Genomic DNA, 16,275 nt, shown 5'->3' on the forward strand with positions numbered 1-16,275 from the left:
TTGGTTAGTGCCGGCGCCATTCGACCACTAGAAATGCATATATACTTGCACGAGCTTATGCAAAAGACTTCTCTTGTAGTTTACAAGGAGGAGGAAAACAATACTATACATAGACCGCAAATACATTCCTTTGTGAACGTTGGGACAACTATTTCAGTACTGGTGCCATGTGTTGACAAAAAGTATTTTGCTGCACAGTATTTATTACTTCTTTAAATGATTATCAACATGATATTTGTGCAATATTACAGTGGCATGAAATCAAGGGCTTGACAACAGCTGATCTCGTTGGAAATTGGCACAAGAAAGACACCGACCCCGGTGAAATTGAAAATTCCACCGTAGTCATTGCTTTTCTTGTGCGTTTGTAGTGTCACGTAAAATAAGAATTCAACCTTTCAGAATCACAAACATGGCAAGTAGAGCGAACTACAGCACCTGCGAAGCTGAAACAAGCCTGGACATTGAATGTCTACACCGGAGCTACAGCAGCGCTTCCCAAGGTGGCTACCAGCCGTAAGTGGAGGGAGCATTAGCTGAGCTACCAGCTGGCTTGTAGAGGTCTAGAGTACAGCTTACAAAAGACAGCCACTAGCTGTGGCCTTGGCTAGATCAAGCCGGAAGGTGGCCATCTACTATACACTCTTTCCCCTTAGTGCACTGTATGCCCTTGGGGCACTGTGGAATTGCCTGAAAAAAGCCTATATTTAAGGTGACCATAAAGCCACAACACTACCAACAGAGATATTGAACAGTAGAGCAAGGCAGCACACGCTAAAAACTAAACAGCTAAAGAACAAGTTAGCATCGGCCCCAGGTTGATGCATTTCAATGTTGTCTTGGCAACATGTGCGGTGCATTATAATTGGTACATGTGGTACATATGGTACATGTGCTTATTACAAACTCACGAGTACGGACTCAACTGCTGCTCAGTTTCATTTATCGACCCTGAAATATTAGGTCATCATGTGAAAGAACTTGCCGAGTCAGTTAGTGATCAGTGTACCTTTCCATTCATTCGGCCAGATTGCACATCATGTCAACTGCGTGATCTAGCCAGTTGGCAATGTAACCACAGTTAAATGCAAGCTTTTGCCCCATTGCGCTTTGGACAACAGTCTTTCAGGTAACACTGCTAGCATTCACGATTTGGAAACCTCCATAATTATTGCTTAGTTAATAGTAGAACACGCTGTAGACTAAAGCGATTTTATAAAACTAGAGAAAATTTTTTTCATGTGGACAGTTCTCAGTGCAATACAACATGTCACGTTCATTTTTATTTTCCGACGTGTCGATATTTTCACTCACTGAATAGGATGTTCCAAACCTTACGACGTTTTGTTAAGCTTAGTGTCACTACATTCAACAATGCAGCCATTTCTTGTATTTATCAATATTATTCAACAGTGTATCTGCCAGCTACAAGGGTGTACAGTTGACTAAATGCAAAATCAATTTTTCTACAACCCTCCATTTACACAATGCTCAAATTTGGAGCCAGTAAGGTACATATGAATAAATAAATTGAATCTTTAAAAAAAAAGAGAACATCAGACGTGCACATAATGTTGCAAGCAGTTGAGATGGTTGCACACTGCCATTATTGTTAGATAACTTCACGCATGTTCTCATGCAGCAAGGAAACAAAATAACAAAATTGCACACACAAAACAATGAAAAGATACAATAACCTAGACACTGTTATTCGAATTTCTCAAATACAATGCGTTTTAGATATTTCCAATATCACACCTCTAACTGAACATTTTATCAGTTTGACAAAATTGAATAGGAGCTGCAACAAGGATGGTGCTGCCCATAGTAAGTCAACGGTGCCTAGCATGAGAGTGTTCAGGAATCTAGAATGCATTCTCAGTGCTGTTTAAATTAGAGAATTTTCAGTTACAGTAAAGGCTTAATATAACGAACATCGATATAAAAAAATTAAATGTTGAAGTGGAGTTACAGTGTTTATTGCCAATACCAGTACGTAATATATTATAAAAACACACAACATAAAGAAGGTATTGTATTGAATGGAACTTTATTACAACGTGGTTTGTGGCTTGATTTCATTTCAGCCAACTGCACTTTTCAAATAAAAGCTTACTACTTTTTCTTCAGTCATGTTTATCTATTTCTTCAAGATCTGCAGTAGTTCCAGCTAGGGCATTTGCTGCGGTACCAGCGGACATTTTTTTATCACTGTAAAAGAAATATATTTGCAAACAACCTATTGAGGCAATGATAGGAAAGCTATGGCTGTGGAACTTCTGCAGGTATGTTAGTGTGCCAAGTAGTCCAGCAGAGTTTGACAGCACATTCTCATCCAGTTTATATGCCATAGCTTGTTTTTGTTTTGTTTTTTGTGTTTTTGAACCTCGAGGGTCCCCAGATGGGATTTACATGAGGGGTGGGCGCATGAATGGCGATTTTTTTTTTATTATTATTGACCATTTAGAATTTGCCGAAGCATGAAAGAGCCAAGCTAAACCTTGAAAGTCGAATTTATAACCGAGAGGCATCTGCTATAAGACATTATGCAATGAGTTCAGTAGTAACCAGTATGCTTATGTTTCCTGTTCCCCAGCTCGAATAAATGAGAATGAGACTGTAGGATTATCTTCCGGAGTGTTGCCACAGATGCACTGCACCTACTACACTGCTTTCCCTGCATTGCCGCAGAAAGTTGTTCGTGAATATAATGGTTAGGGATCCAAATACGGTTGATGCACTGCTGTCATGAGGTATAGACAGCCATCAGAAATGCCCGTTATTCAACCCAGTGGATGTTCTTGAAGTATGCAAACAGGCAGTGCCAAGTGGCGATTTGACAACATAAAGGAATAACACAGCAGTCACGCATTCACTTTCAATGACCATTGAAGCCAAGGGCCACTGAAACACACATATGTAAATGACTCCTTTGTTCCTATTTGTGCGAGACAGCCAATAGGGCTTTTCATGTTTTTAGTGACCTAATTACAGTGGTCACTGAAACCGACCATGTGACTGTTACACAAGCTTATCACGCTGTACGCTTACTCTAGGGACAAAAAGTCGCAACAGTGAACTGGTGGCAGCACTGGAGTGAGCGTAACTGCGGGGCCGCATTCACCTGATCGTGGCGAGCGGCCACGGCACGACGCCTGTGACCCACGGACGAGGTGCTGCCACCCAGCCCCGTGCGCAGGGTCACGAACGCAAGGTGTACTACACACAAGGCTGTCGGAAGCGGCCGCACGACTCCACATCCGAGTGCACAGGTATGAAATGGTGGATGTTTACACCATTTACATTGACTTACATCTATGGTAATCAACTGCAGTGATCACAAATGTGCAAACAATTTACAAAGAAGAATAACAATTTCGTTCCATATTACTCTTCTTGCATGCGGTAGCATTTTTGCCAATAGCATTCCTTGCAATCAACTAAAGAGAAAAAGTAGTGGTGCCGCTGTGCGACAGCATATTCAATAAATCCAGATTCCTTTGGATTCCTTCGAAGGAGTGGGACATCTCGATGCAGAATCTGGCAATCACCCTTGCATCTGTCTTAACAGCTTAGTCTGTGAAGACAGAGCATACAGTGTTACTTTTGATACATCATTGTAACTGTTATTGAAGTATTGAAATGTCAGTACGTCCAGGTTGCTGCATTTGGAGGAAACAAAGTCTGTATTTAATGTACACCTATTTCAATTATATGTCTCTTTTATTTGCTTATTTATTATGCCACGTGCTCCAAATATACGAGCAAGATCTTAAAATTTGAACGTAACATAGTGAAAGTGATGACTTTTCCTTCAGCAACACAATACTACTAGCGGTGGCAAATGCCAGTAAATGTGTGGTAATCAATTTATTATTCATGTTCAACTTATTAGACATTTCATTAGTTACTATATGACAAATGTTGCAAGTGTGGAATTGAAGCCAGCCAGGTGCTCAACATATGTCTACTTAGCAGCAATCTTTTAAGTTAGCACCACTTTAGAAATATGTCTTCAAATTGTTACAAAATGCATCGATGTTCCACTGAACTGTCAAGCATTGCACAAATGGAGCTTATTTGGAAGACTTCAACCGGAACTTCCATTTTTCCACAAGTCTAAATTCCTACTAAGTGCGTATGCCTTGAGCTAAGCGTTGACAGCTGGGCCAGTTGGTTGTGAATAGCATTATGAAACATTGTTCCAGCACACAAATAAATAAGGACGAGCAGAGAAGGACAACAATAATTCCGGTGTTCTGGCATTCTTGCTGTCCATCTGTGCTCATCCATGTTTATTTGTGCATTGGGACGATGTTTTGCAATGCCTTGAGCATTGATTTGCACTGGCTCTTGTTGCTCAGTCATTGACGTCTGCCAAAGCTAGCTCAAACAGAAGCAACAGATATGCATTACTCCCAGATAAACCACTGGCTCATTTGTGCTCAAATTTTGTGCAGATGAGACATCATGCAGCAGGCACTGTTCAATGCCACATTTCTGCACTTTGGATGCCCTTTTCATTCAACAAAAATCACAAGTATGTACCACCTGTGGCGAGATGAGGCAAGAAAATGTAGAAATGTGGGAACGCAATAATGGCACCATCTTTCATGGTAACTGAATTTAGATGCATGCCGTGTTTCATCTAAAACAGATGGGCTGCTCCGTGATTTCTTTCTGAATAAGCCAGTGGTTTAGCCACAACAGTCATGTGTACCTGACACAGAATTCAGCAACATTCAGCATCAATGTTCTTCCACTCACCCCTACGGATTTCAAGAAGTTTAAGATTTCTTTTTTTTTTTTTTCAAATCATTACTAAACCACTATTAAAAACATACCAGCAGAACAAATTCAGGATATGGAATGATTTGGCGAAATTGGCCCACAAATGTGGGCTTCACGACTGTAGTACTCTAAGAAACACTAGTGGTACAGAAATGACATTGTCTATTTCACATCTGGTGTGCTCGTAAGTGCCAAGTTCACTTCACAAATCTGCCTGATGCAGATCACTACTGTCAGGAACAATGAAAGATAAGAACCTGCTTCCCGACAACAGGCTGGCACTGACAATGAACATGTGCATGTCCGTCTTAAAAATATCACACAGGTTGCACACATGAAATTTGTGGCCGCAAGTCGGGCTAGAAGTGTCCCAAAAGTGCTATACCAACCCGCTGCATATGGTTTTTGTGCAGCCAAGCAAAAAGCAAAAGGAGCGAAAATGCATGACCAACTACGACTAGTCATGAGCACTGCTTGATACACAACTATTCACGCATCTTCCCGCCCTTTGCTTTTTTGCCAATTTGCACAAAAACCATACACACCACTGTTTACACGGTTCGGCACAGCACATGAAAGTCATGGCATCAACGCAGATTTGTTTCTACATTTACTTCTCTCTCTCCTTTCCGTGCTGTGTGTTGGTCCGTATTGAGGAGCAGTCACTGGTGGGAGGGGGGGGGGGGGGCAAGTTCCTATTGTTCATGCACTATTCAAGCAGTTAAAGGGACACTAAAGCAATGCATCAATAGAATAGCCTGATAAATGTAGTTTTGCAAAACTATTTTCATTCATTTTGCAGCAATAGGTTGACTAATAGAAGAGAGAATGAAGGCCAGTGTTCTAATTTTTGAATGTCGCAGCATAAGCCAAGCACCAGTATGTCAGTGCGACGTCATGAATTTGAAAGTACTTTCGCATATTCAGGCCAGTGGTGGCTCAGTTAAAGTTCTGTAATCTTGCCAAGTTCAGACTTTGGCTCCGAGATGAGTGCAATTCATCTTTACAGATAAAAATTAACTAAACCCAAACAAATGCCATCAAAATCCATGAAGCCATGGCAAGGCTGGTGCGAGAACTTCGAGGCGGTGTTGCCAAAAGTATTTCGTTTTCGAGTCTTTTCTCGCTTACCATGCCTCCTCCTCTCAGGCCAAGAATGGCTTGTTTGGTATAGTTTGGTATATACCTCAAATAATTTTATCTTTAGTGTCCCTTCAAAGTTAGTAGAATGCATAAATCTCCCTTGCTCCTCCCATTATTGTACAATGTGCTTCCTTTATTTCCTAGGCCAAATATGCACTGCCAAGCTAATACTATATGGCAGTGCTGCACCATCTGTAACAAGGTCCCTGTATACATTGAAAGTAGCGTAAATCGTTCCTGTTGCTGCCATCTTCATGCGTATTTCAGCAACTTGATACTTCCATTTCACAAATAAACTTGCCAAAAGAAGGGCACAAACGGTTAAATTTGGAACCTACTTCGTGATTCTAAAGCAATGATGGCAATGGCACTTATCCAAAAAAGGAAACGCTTGAAAAGGTGCTTGAAAATGACGCTAACATTCAAAGGAGGAAAATGCACAGCCTTTTCAAGTACACAGGGACCTTAGTAAGCAAGGTGCCTATCTGGCCTACTGAAGTTAAAGAAACAAGCTCGACACTATTCTGCTGCTTTCTAAATGGAACCAGCCACACAAGGAGAAAACAAGGACACGCTGTGCCCCTCTCAGGTTGCATGACCATTCACAAGGATGTCTGCACCTTGTCTGAAGCGTTGACGTGCGCTTTGAGCGTACTGTGGCACTGGGTATGATGTAAAGTGTGCAGATCTCGCAAACACAGTCTGCTCTGAATGTACTAGCAGCTGCCCACATTACATTTTCAGAGGATCATTTCCTCATCAGAGACACAATGTAATGACCAACAAGCGCATGAACCGCGGCTATCCACACATTTCTGGGCATTCAAAGAGCCTGACATTTCATTTGCATTTTAATAACTTTCTGCATGGTTGTCAGTACCTTTGGGGCCTGGTTGTCGCATGTGTCCATTAGTCCAAATAAGTGGCCTACAACGCATGCGCCAATCAAGAGCTTAGCATCAACTGAGGTGAGAGGCCCTATTGAAACAATCATTCTGCATGACAAGCGTCTGCCACACACATCCCAGCACCACTGTGATTCCACGTGTGACCTAGCTGAAGGGTGCACCTAACTCAACGACTACGTAAAGTAATAATCACAGTATTAACACAACAGATACAAGAAAGGTGACAGGATGACTGCTGCCTTGTGTTAACATTAGTTACTATTTTTAACCCTGCAGTGCTCGATATATCATACATGCTCAGCTGCGCTTGATGCTTAAAAATGCTGATTTGCCAGAAGACTTTCCTGGGCGAGTTCGATTGCAACGAAGGAGGATGAAACAGCAGTGCAGAATAAACGAGGGCGAGATAGGTACACAGATGGGCAGATGGATGCTTGTCCTGTGTGCTCATCTCGCCCTTGTTTATTTCTGCGCAACTGTTTTATCCTTCTTTGCCAAGTTAAGCATAGGAAACTTAAAGCAAGCTCCACAGTTGCATTTTTTTTATATGCAGGAGTGAAGGCTTAACAGTGAAAGGCTCACCAAACCAATTACTAATACTTTAATTATAGACTAAGCAAGTTCTGACTCAAATAACATTTCATTGTTTTATTTTTTGTAGAAGCGCACTATTTATAGCCAGAAATAAAGGTGAACAAGTTGTTCCAATATTCTTTGATGTGGAACTGTGTCTTGGCAATACTGAGTCTAGTATGAACAAACGAGCCCAAGAGTGAATTCTGTTAACTCGATGAATACAGGGCCCCTAGCTACCTGTCTTGTGTGCGGTGCACCAGACTCCATTAATACCTTCAACCACGACACAGAGCAAACACGGGAGATTTCACACGGGCAAGAGAGGTTTATCAAGAACCTTGGGGCAGTGTTATTACTGAATGATCGCTTCGGTAGTATGATCGCTTTCACCAGATTTTGCGTGACTTGGCACTGGACGACCAACAACATTTCTGGCACTCTCCGAAGAGGGCGAGCTTGGCTCAGTGCCAGGAACAACGTCGGCCGTATGTAATGATGTGTATTGTGTCAAGTCACACGAAATCTCGCAGAAGTGATAATTCCCCGGGAGTCATCACTCGAGAATGCCACCCTGTACTGCAGCACCTCTTTTACACCCCGTGTTGCTCAGACATGGAGAATGGTTTGTTCATTGCTTCCTCAGCTGTTCTGCACGCAATGCTCGCATATCTGCGAGCCTGGAAACTGCCTTTGTTGAGGGAAAGGAAGAGTTTGCTACTTCACTTTCCTGCCCTTTGATGTGTTGCCTTTAATTTGCTAGCTCATGCTTCTTCAATTGTTCCAGCCTTCTTGTGCTTCTTTATTATCATGAATGAGCTGCCACAGTCAAACAATCACTAGTGGCAAGAGCAGCATCACATCTTTCCTCACTATCACTGGGCACTGTTGTGTTTGCAGAAGCTTTAAAAAGATGCCAAAGTTTCGTCGCATCCGTTTAACCACACTGTTCAAAGACAAAAGTGCCCATCAGCCACACCAAAGGTGTCATACCCACGGACGACAAAGTCATATAGTTAGTAGTCGCAAAGCTACAGTATGCGAATGTAGTCCAATTGTGTGAACAGCTCTGCAAATGAACTAAAGTGCGTGCAGTCTGAGCCTTCGTCATGCTCAGGTTAGTGGTAGCACGGGTGAACTCTGCAATGCAGACTCTCTGCATAAGGAACACAATAATCAGGAGGCACTAAATGCATTCTTTTTTAAATGCCATAAAAAGCTGCAAGGTTAGCAGAAAGCTCCATCTACTTTAACACTTCTAATGGTGAAAGCTGGGCTAGTTCGAACTTGAGACATCCGAGACATTTCCAACGCTTGGTGCAGAAAAAAAAAAAAGGACCTCAGAAAAACACAGAGGAGGTGACGGGATAGAGAGGATGCTGGAAGTCCTTGCCACTCTAATCTTTGAATATATGCTGCAAGCCCAGCACCCCCTCCTGTTTTACCATCCTTTCTGTTTTCTTCTAAGGTGCATCCTTTTTCCCCCCAAGCGCTCTAGAAATGTTTTTGATTACTTTTTCACCGATTGCGTACCGACTGAGTAGCCACGCTGCCAAGCTATCCTCCAAGAAGTGGTGCCTTTAACCTTTTGATGCCAATCTGTATCCATATTATCAGTTTGCACCAGTACAGATGAAAACAAGCCCTGCCCATCGAGGTGCCAGTTACTTTGCTTCAACTACTGCAAAAAAACCAGGCTAGTAGCACACATCACATTTTGCCGTTGACCTTGAGTATTCGCACACACTGTTTTACACTTTCCATTCCCCTTGTTTCCTGTCCAGACAACTGAAACTTGCATGTAGGGTTGTACTCCATTTTCGGAATAGTTGTCTTTAAGTTACAGGCAAAAATAAAAGTGCACGTAATACACATCTGAATCTGCCTGCTATGTGCTTGAATTCAGCAGTAAGTAGTTTGAAAATTCCATGAAGTTTCCCCCGACAGCGTTTAAAAGGAGTCAATGAACTGACTGACAATGGATTTTTTTACCCCCTTGCTAGGACGCAAATGCTGAGGATGGCAAATGCTGCAACACTGGGCCTCTTCGATTATTCATCCCTTACAATCCCAAATTGCCCAATGAGCCAATTTCAGCCAATGAGTGTTGTGTATGCAGCGTTTAGAACAGTCCGGGACTGATAATCGAGGAGGCCCAGTGGTGAAGCTCAACAGTCACAGTGACAACAATCACTTGCACCTAGCTTGTTACCCACACCCGAAGCTAGCTTAAATTAACGTACAGCCAAACACTTTCAGACTTCATAATAAACTTTGGCACAAAAGGACAACAAAAGAATGGTCGTCCTGTTTTCACTAAAGTTAGCCATGAATACATACCAACTAGTCAGTCAATGCATTCTGCTTCTAGACTTCTAATACCATATTTACCCGAATCTAATACGCACCTTTCTTCAGAGAAAATGTGTCCGAAAACTGCCTGCACATCACAATCAGTTATGAAACCAAAACCACATTCGCAGCATTGGCAATAGCCTGCCATCAGAGCTGTCAAACACAGTGTCAGTGCCACAACAAAATGGTGTGAGCACATTATTGCCACTGTCCATTTCATTTGTGTTCTGCTATGATCTAGATCAATATCCTCGGCCAATAACTTCCGTAGATACTATCATATTCGTGCGAGTGGGCACCGATGGGTCGGTGTAATCGGCCGCTAGCATTTCTTGCACTGTGCGAAACACGCTATTTCCACACAGTGCCAGGAACGCTGTCGGCCACATACTTCAACAGGTTCAATGCAGTCTAGCGAAAGTGATAGCAGTCTTTAAAGTGATAGCTCGAGATTACCAGCCCTGTGTGCTCGACATCTGTGGCCAATGAAGTTCAAATGGCAATTACGTGCCACTTTCATTATGACAGCTCACTAAAAAAAGATATATTCCCATCTGTGAAAATAAATTCTGTACATCTCGTCTTTCCCGATTGCGAAAGTGGAGGAGGGCATCCTATATTTTTCTTTTATGAATCGGTGGCATGTCACATTCGGGTGCGCCCATATTTTCTTTAAACCCGTGAAAACTGGGTGCGCATTGGATTCGGGGGTGCATTGCAGCCGAGTAAATACGGTAGTAGCCTATTCTTTGCGTCCTCATTTCTAGCCTGCACACTTTTCAAAAGAGTTCAACCAACAGAGAACGGGCCCATGGGGGAAGGCACACACACTATGCTGTGGTCAAATGCATGGTGTGAATCTCTCCCAACCTGCTACGCAAGGCACTAGGGTGTGACATCGATACTTTGCAGGGTTGACACCTGCTCTACACCGATAGTCGTCCCCAATCTTGTGTGCGTACTTCACACTCTGTGCCTGCTACTTTCGTGCCAGAAACGCTACAGCGCGCAGAGACGTCCACGGCGTTACACGTAGTGGGCACGCAGCGTTATGCGAAAGAAAGGCACACGAGACTGTTGACTCATTGTTATGGAACAAAGTTATGGCCAAAAGAGAGTACAGCTTTTAAGAGTGCAACCTCTACAAACTGGAGCATCAGCAGTCAATCTCAACGGAACAAATGGACAGGGTTCCCGTGGCACCTACCTCTACCTTTGAAATAAAGCACCCGACCTAGCACTTGAAACCAGGCACGGTCCGACCTCCCCACCAAGAGTGGATCTGCAAGTTGTCTGCAAGTCTGGCAAGAAACCCGTGACCACAGAGTTTGCGCAATAAGGGCAATCACAATAATTCCCATTTATTGGCACACTAAGGGACCACAAGCTGCTCTGCACGTCCAAGTACAATGTGCGTCACTGATTACACTCACTATGTACACGGTGCACCATGCTTCGCTTAAGGAGAGCATGCACAAAAGTTCTATCACGCTGGCCAACAGTTAAGGCCTTGGAATTTCGTTCGCATCCCTACGCCTCTGCTGTTGGTCACTGTAAGCACTGATAATGGTTTCCTGTCCTTGCATCACATTTATCGAAGCAGGCAGCGGCGACTGCGACACATGCAAAATACTCGCAACGTGGTCGCATGAACCAAGATGTAGGAAGTGGCAGCATTCCAACATCTTGGTTCGGGCGAGCCACTCACTCTGTCCAGGTAACATACCGAGAAACAAAGGTGCTGGAACGAGCATCACGTTCCAGCATCTTGGCTACCCGCTCACGCTCGCGCAACCGAGATGCTGGAAGCATCTTCGAGCAGCTCGACTGCAGCGAGCACCATGCCATCACAGCACATCCACACACACACAACGCAAGATGCCAGAATCAAACCGATCAGGCTTTCTGGCACCTTGGCGTCTCCAGAGACATTTCTTTCGCCTTTTATCACCCCCCCTCCCCACCAGACGAAGCGGCGTCGGCACGCGTCAAGACATGCATGTGGGTCTGTTTTTATTTAGCGTGGCATTGCCACTGTGTTCACACTCTCTCTCCACTTCATTTTTCCTCACGGGCAGCGGGAAACGCACATGCGCGTCAATGATGTTCGTGGCGCGCAGGGCCCGGGGCTGAGAGTTTCGTGGTCAGGCGACCGTGTCCTGCAGCGAGACCGGCGACTGTCGTGGCGCCTCAGTGACGGGTCTTCCATCACCCGGTCGGAGCTGGCACTCAGTACCCAGGGGCTCAGTCCTGAGCAGAGCTCACGCCGCAGTCCTTGTGGCGAATGTTCAGGAGCCTGCAAGGCGGGTGCACCAATGTCGCATTCTCAGACACTCAGTTACAATTTTTCATACGTTAGAACTTCAATAAACCGAAGCCACATCTGAGATGAGAGTACCTTATTTATATCCAATTTTCATCATAAGCACACATTTGCTACACAGTAATATCAGCAAGAAATACTTTGCACATACTTCGTTATGTCCAATAATTTGTTACGTTGAGGTTCGAATGTAAACTTGCAAGAAAACTTCAGAGACCACAGTATCAGCAAGCAATTACAATTTATTCTAGAAGATTCATCCAATATACAGTTGACTTCCATTCATTCTATCTTTATGGGACCGACAAACGTGAATGAATTATCCGGATGGTTGAATTAAACAAGGTGCCTAAAAAACACCAAGGCATGTGGCCAATTCATCTGGCTGTACTTGCCCGATACTAACATGCCTCGGAATAAAACCCTCGCCCACTTTCTGTGTGTCCAAAATAGGAAACTAACATAGAAATAACTTTAGAGCCCCTAAACAGAATAGAAATCTAAGGCGCACAAGATTTTTAGCAAGAAAAATGGGCAAGGGTCTAATATGTGTTGAACAACGGCGGCTGGTTTCCATAAGCAAAGTTCACCGCGCTGTTCTTAAAGTCAGCTTTGCCGCAGTGAATCTATGCTATGTAGGAAAGTACATGAACGGCACACAGTTTTGGTCTTGTATCTGAAAGCACTGAACAGGCAATTTGTGGCCCAATTTTTGTGGGAAAAAAAAGCACCCGTTAGAATCGGGTACATACTGTAATCAGACATTGTGAGCTAATCTTACAGCCTGAAAATCTTCTTAGGGCAACTGGAGATGCCATGTGTTCAACAGATTCATTGTCCCCTAAGCTCCAGCGAGACAAGCACTGCCAATCAAGGGGTCGCTATTGGGCTCACCATAGGGGTCAGACATGCATGCTGACTGGTTGAAATTAAATGAATTATGTGGTGAATGCCAATTTTATCATCAAAATAATGAAAATTTGGGCCCACAAAAATAGGGCACCTGCTGGTAACTTCGGCCAAGATCAAATTAACGAAAATATTGAACTAACCAGAAGCTAATTAATGGAAGTCTACTGCACTGCATTGAACACACCCACACAGGGTGTACCAGCCACCTTGCCCAGGCTGCAAAGACTTTTTTGTAGGTACCACTGGTCTACAAACTTTTGCTCACGAGTGTGAAATACTACAACACTGCTAAGCAGATTAGCGAACAGTGCAAGCTTAGCTTTTTCTTTGAACAACATTACATGATCGTTAAGGTGCACTCAAGGTTGGTGGTGATCGTCCACTCATATGCAGTGCTCAGTGGTTCAAATGCGATACTTGGACTGCACAGCGGTCGGCACTTGTGCCACCGGCGAGCGCTAGAGGGCAAGAAGATTCTGTTACCGTGCAACGCAAACAAGCTTGCCATCACAATGCAGTGAATCAGCCCAATTTCCACAGCGTATGCGAGTGGCAAAGCAACATGAGCTGGAAGCCATGTGCTACGAGTACAGTAAAACCTCGTTAAACCGTACCCGCTTAAACAGTAGTTACGGTTTAAAAGTAGTAAAGTCAATTCCCCGACTCAGCAGCCATTGAACATAATGTATTTTGTATCAGCATAAACCGTACCAGCTTATTGCGTACGCATCGGTTAAAACGTAGCGTTTCCACTTTTCGTCGCGCAAACACGGCGGTGCATTGTCTCCACCGGGCGGTCCGGCAGAACAACAAGCCTCAGAGATCGGTACAACGGCCTCCAAGCGCCCTGTGCGTTTGCACGTGAAGCTGCATCAAGATCAACATCATCTCGACGCCGTGCCAGAGAGCGAGAGAGCGTCGTAGCGTCGTGCAAGCGAGGACTCGTGTCACATCGAAGCTCGGATAAAAAAAGACGCGGGGTGCTCAGCATAGAAGAAAAATTAGACATCGTCCATGCTATTGAACATGACACGAAGAAGTCGGCGCTGGCTCGCGACATGGATCTGCTGCTGACTACAGTGTGTGGCATTTGGAATGCGAAGTTGCTCGGCAGCGCTGTTGCGACCGCGAAGTGATGTCGGCTACAAGGTTTGACTTTTCGCCATCATTGCCTCTGTTGTTGCCGAAGTGTCGACTAGCAACAGTGATGAGGACGACACGGAAAGCGACAGCACAGGCGATTCAGGCCCGACAGTGGCAGAAGCTGCGCGTTACGTCAGCCTCGTGAATGCAATCGTCGCAACGAAAACAGGGGCGCGATAACGTAACTATTCCAAACGAAAAGTTTTCCGAACTCCGGCACCCGGCAATGAATAAGGCGCCCCGGGACTTATGCAGCACTAGTGCGTGCATGCACGGAGAATACGTAACGCCAACGAGGAATCTGCCGTGCGAGTGTTTTCCGAGAGGAGGGGGGCTGGCTGAGAAGCTGGCACGCAGCTTGAGTAAGTTTGAGGCTGCTGTCGGCGTGCTAGGCCGCAGCAACATCAAACGAAAATAACACTTATGTCGCGCGAAGCGAATAAATACTGCATGTTTTTTCCCCTTTCATCGCACTCTCTCCGAGTTCCATTTTGGACAGGTAAGTGGGCGATCTCATGCTATTTCGGTTAAACAGTAGTACCATTTAGTACGTACTTTTTCCGAGCTCCAGCCGACTACGGTTTAACAAGGTTTCACTGTATACTGTTTAATCCCTGAGCACTAAGCAGCAACGAGTGTTGTATGAAATCAGAAGTTTGCCGGCGTGCTCATTTAACAGACTGGACCTGTTGTTACACTTTTTCATGCGTGACAATGGTGAAGGTGGATTATGTTTGATGGCTCCACCCAAGAAAGTAGTCATGGCACTGACAAAGATGTGGCACAAAGCAGACTTCCACAGTGCTTTAGCAGTGCACTCTGGGTTTTTGCTCGTCCCGTATGATTTTCCTCCTTTCGTGTTCATTTTTTGCACTCTAAGTATGAATTCTTACAAATGCCCAAATTTCAGTTCTGGTATCCAGCCACAAATCCGTAAACACATTACATCTTTGCAGTCCTGCACTGGCAAATTCACGAAATGCTGATGAGCAGTCGCTGAGATTGCGAGTGCAGAGGTTGTATTTTCTAGCAATTCCATCTCATTCTCCATTCTTTATATCCATTATGCTGAGTGGGTGATCCTGACGATAATGAATGAGCCAATGACGAAGGATGAAGTGAGTGGAAGACAAAACAGAGTGTTAAAAAATACACGCTAATCATGCGAAAAAGACTCCCGCATGCGTGGCATATTATATTGGGCACGCTGAAATGGCATAGGATGTACTGAACCATCCTTTCTCCGTGTACCACAGCCCAAGCACTTTGCTGTTTGTATTTCATTCCGGTGTAGTACTATACAAACCCTCAACCAGTATGCAGCAAGTTGGGTGTGTTATGTATTAGCTGTATTATATATTAGCTATACTCGTTTCATCAAAACAAAGCCTGACTTTGTAGCCAGAGGAGCAAGAAAAATTAACATACACCAACGCTTCTTTCGTCCTGTTAATAACTACCTGCCAAGTGCACTGCAACACATCCAAGAGTCACCGTACCCACACAGGCCCTAGCATTAACCGGTATTGCTAACCAATAAGTGTTCCAGCAGCATATCTCAGCAGGTCTGCAGGAAGCTATCTCTTGATATGACAATCATCCTCCGGCAGTTCTTGCTCCATGTTTTTTTCCTCTGTTTAAGCTACTCGCACAAGGTAGTGCATTTCAAGACAAGCGAAACAGTACTCACGTTGTTTTTGCTTCTTGCAGCTATCGCCACGGTCCCTTTGGCTGCATGTTCTTACGCTGCTTTTTCGCCGCCATTCTCTCGCCTGCCGTCGAGGACTCGCCGTGGCGGGAGGAGTGTTTCACCCATGGCAATGAAAACTCCCTGCACGACCCGAAAGCAGAAGGGATAAGCTGGCTTGACAAAACTCGCAAGATACATTACTTTTGTGCAACATCAGAAACCAACACACAAGAAATATGCAAGGTAGAATGCAAACTTCTACCTGGTGTGGTTTATTGCCAAGGCAATGAGTGGCTGATCTTTTATGTTTACTTATACCGAACAGATTTTTAGAAAATCGTATGGAGCATATAATAGTGCCATTCACCATGCTGAGGTGGATCATACGAAAAGGAGCACATTACTCGCATCACAATGTCCAAGTGGCTAATTAAAAA

At 44.2% G+C, this 16,275-nt stretch overlaps 1 protein-coding gene across 2 annotated transcripts in view; it reads right to left on the minus strand.

Annotated features, from left to right (window-relative positions):
* Positions 1-3,853: 3,853 nt before the first annotated feature.
* Positions 3,854-16,275, minus strand: part of LOC126540197 (uncharacterized) — a 118,858-nt gene continuing 106,436 nt past the window's right edge. For both annotated transcript variants that reach the window (XM_050186988.3, XM_055075873.2), the window contains exons 8-9: positions 15,839-15,979; positions 3,854-12,066 (exon numbers count right to left, since the gene is read on the minus strand). In XM_050186988.3, coding sequence (XP_050042945.1) covers positions 15,859-15,979 — 121 coding nt within the window. In that variant the 3' untranslated portion in view covers positions 3,854-12,066; positions 15,839-15,858. The remainder of the gene's footprint in view (positions 12,067-15,838; positions 15,980-16,275) is intronic.

This window comes from Dermacentor andersoni, chromosome 2, assembly GCF_023375885.2.
Source record: "Dermacentor andersoni chromosome 2, qqDerAnde1_hic_scaffold, whole genome shotgun sequence".
NCBI classification, from domain to species: Eukaryota; Metazoa; Arthropoda; class Arachnida; order Ixodida; family Ixodidae; genus Dermacentor; species Dermacentor andersoni.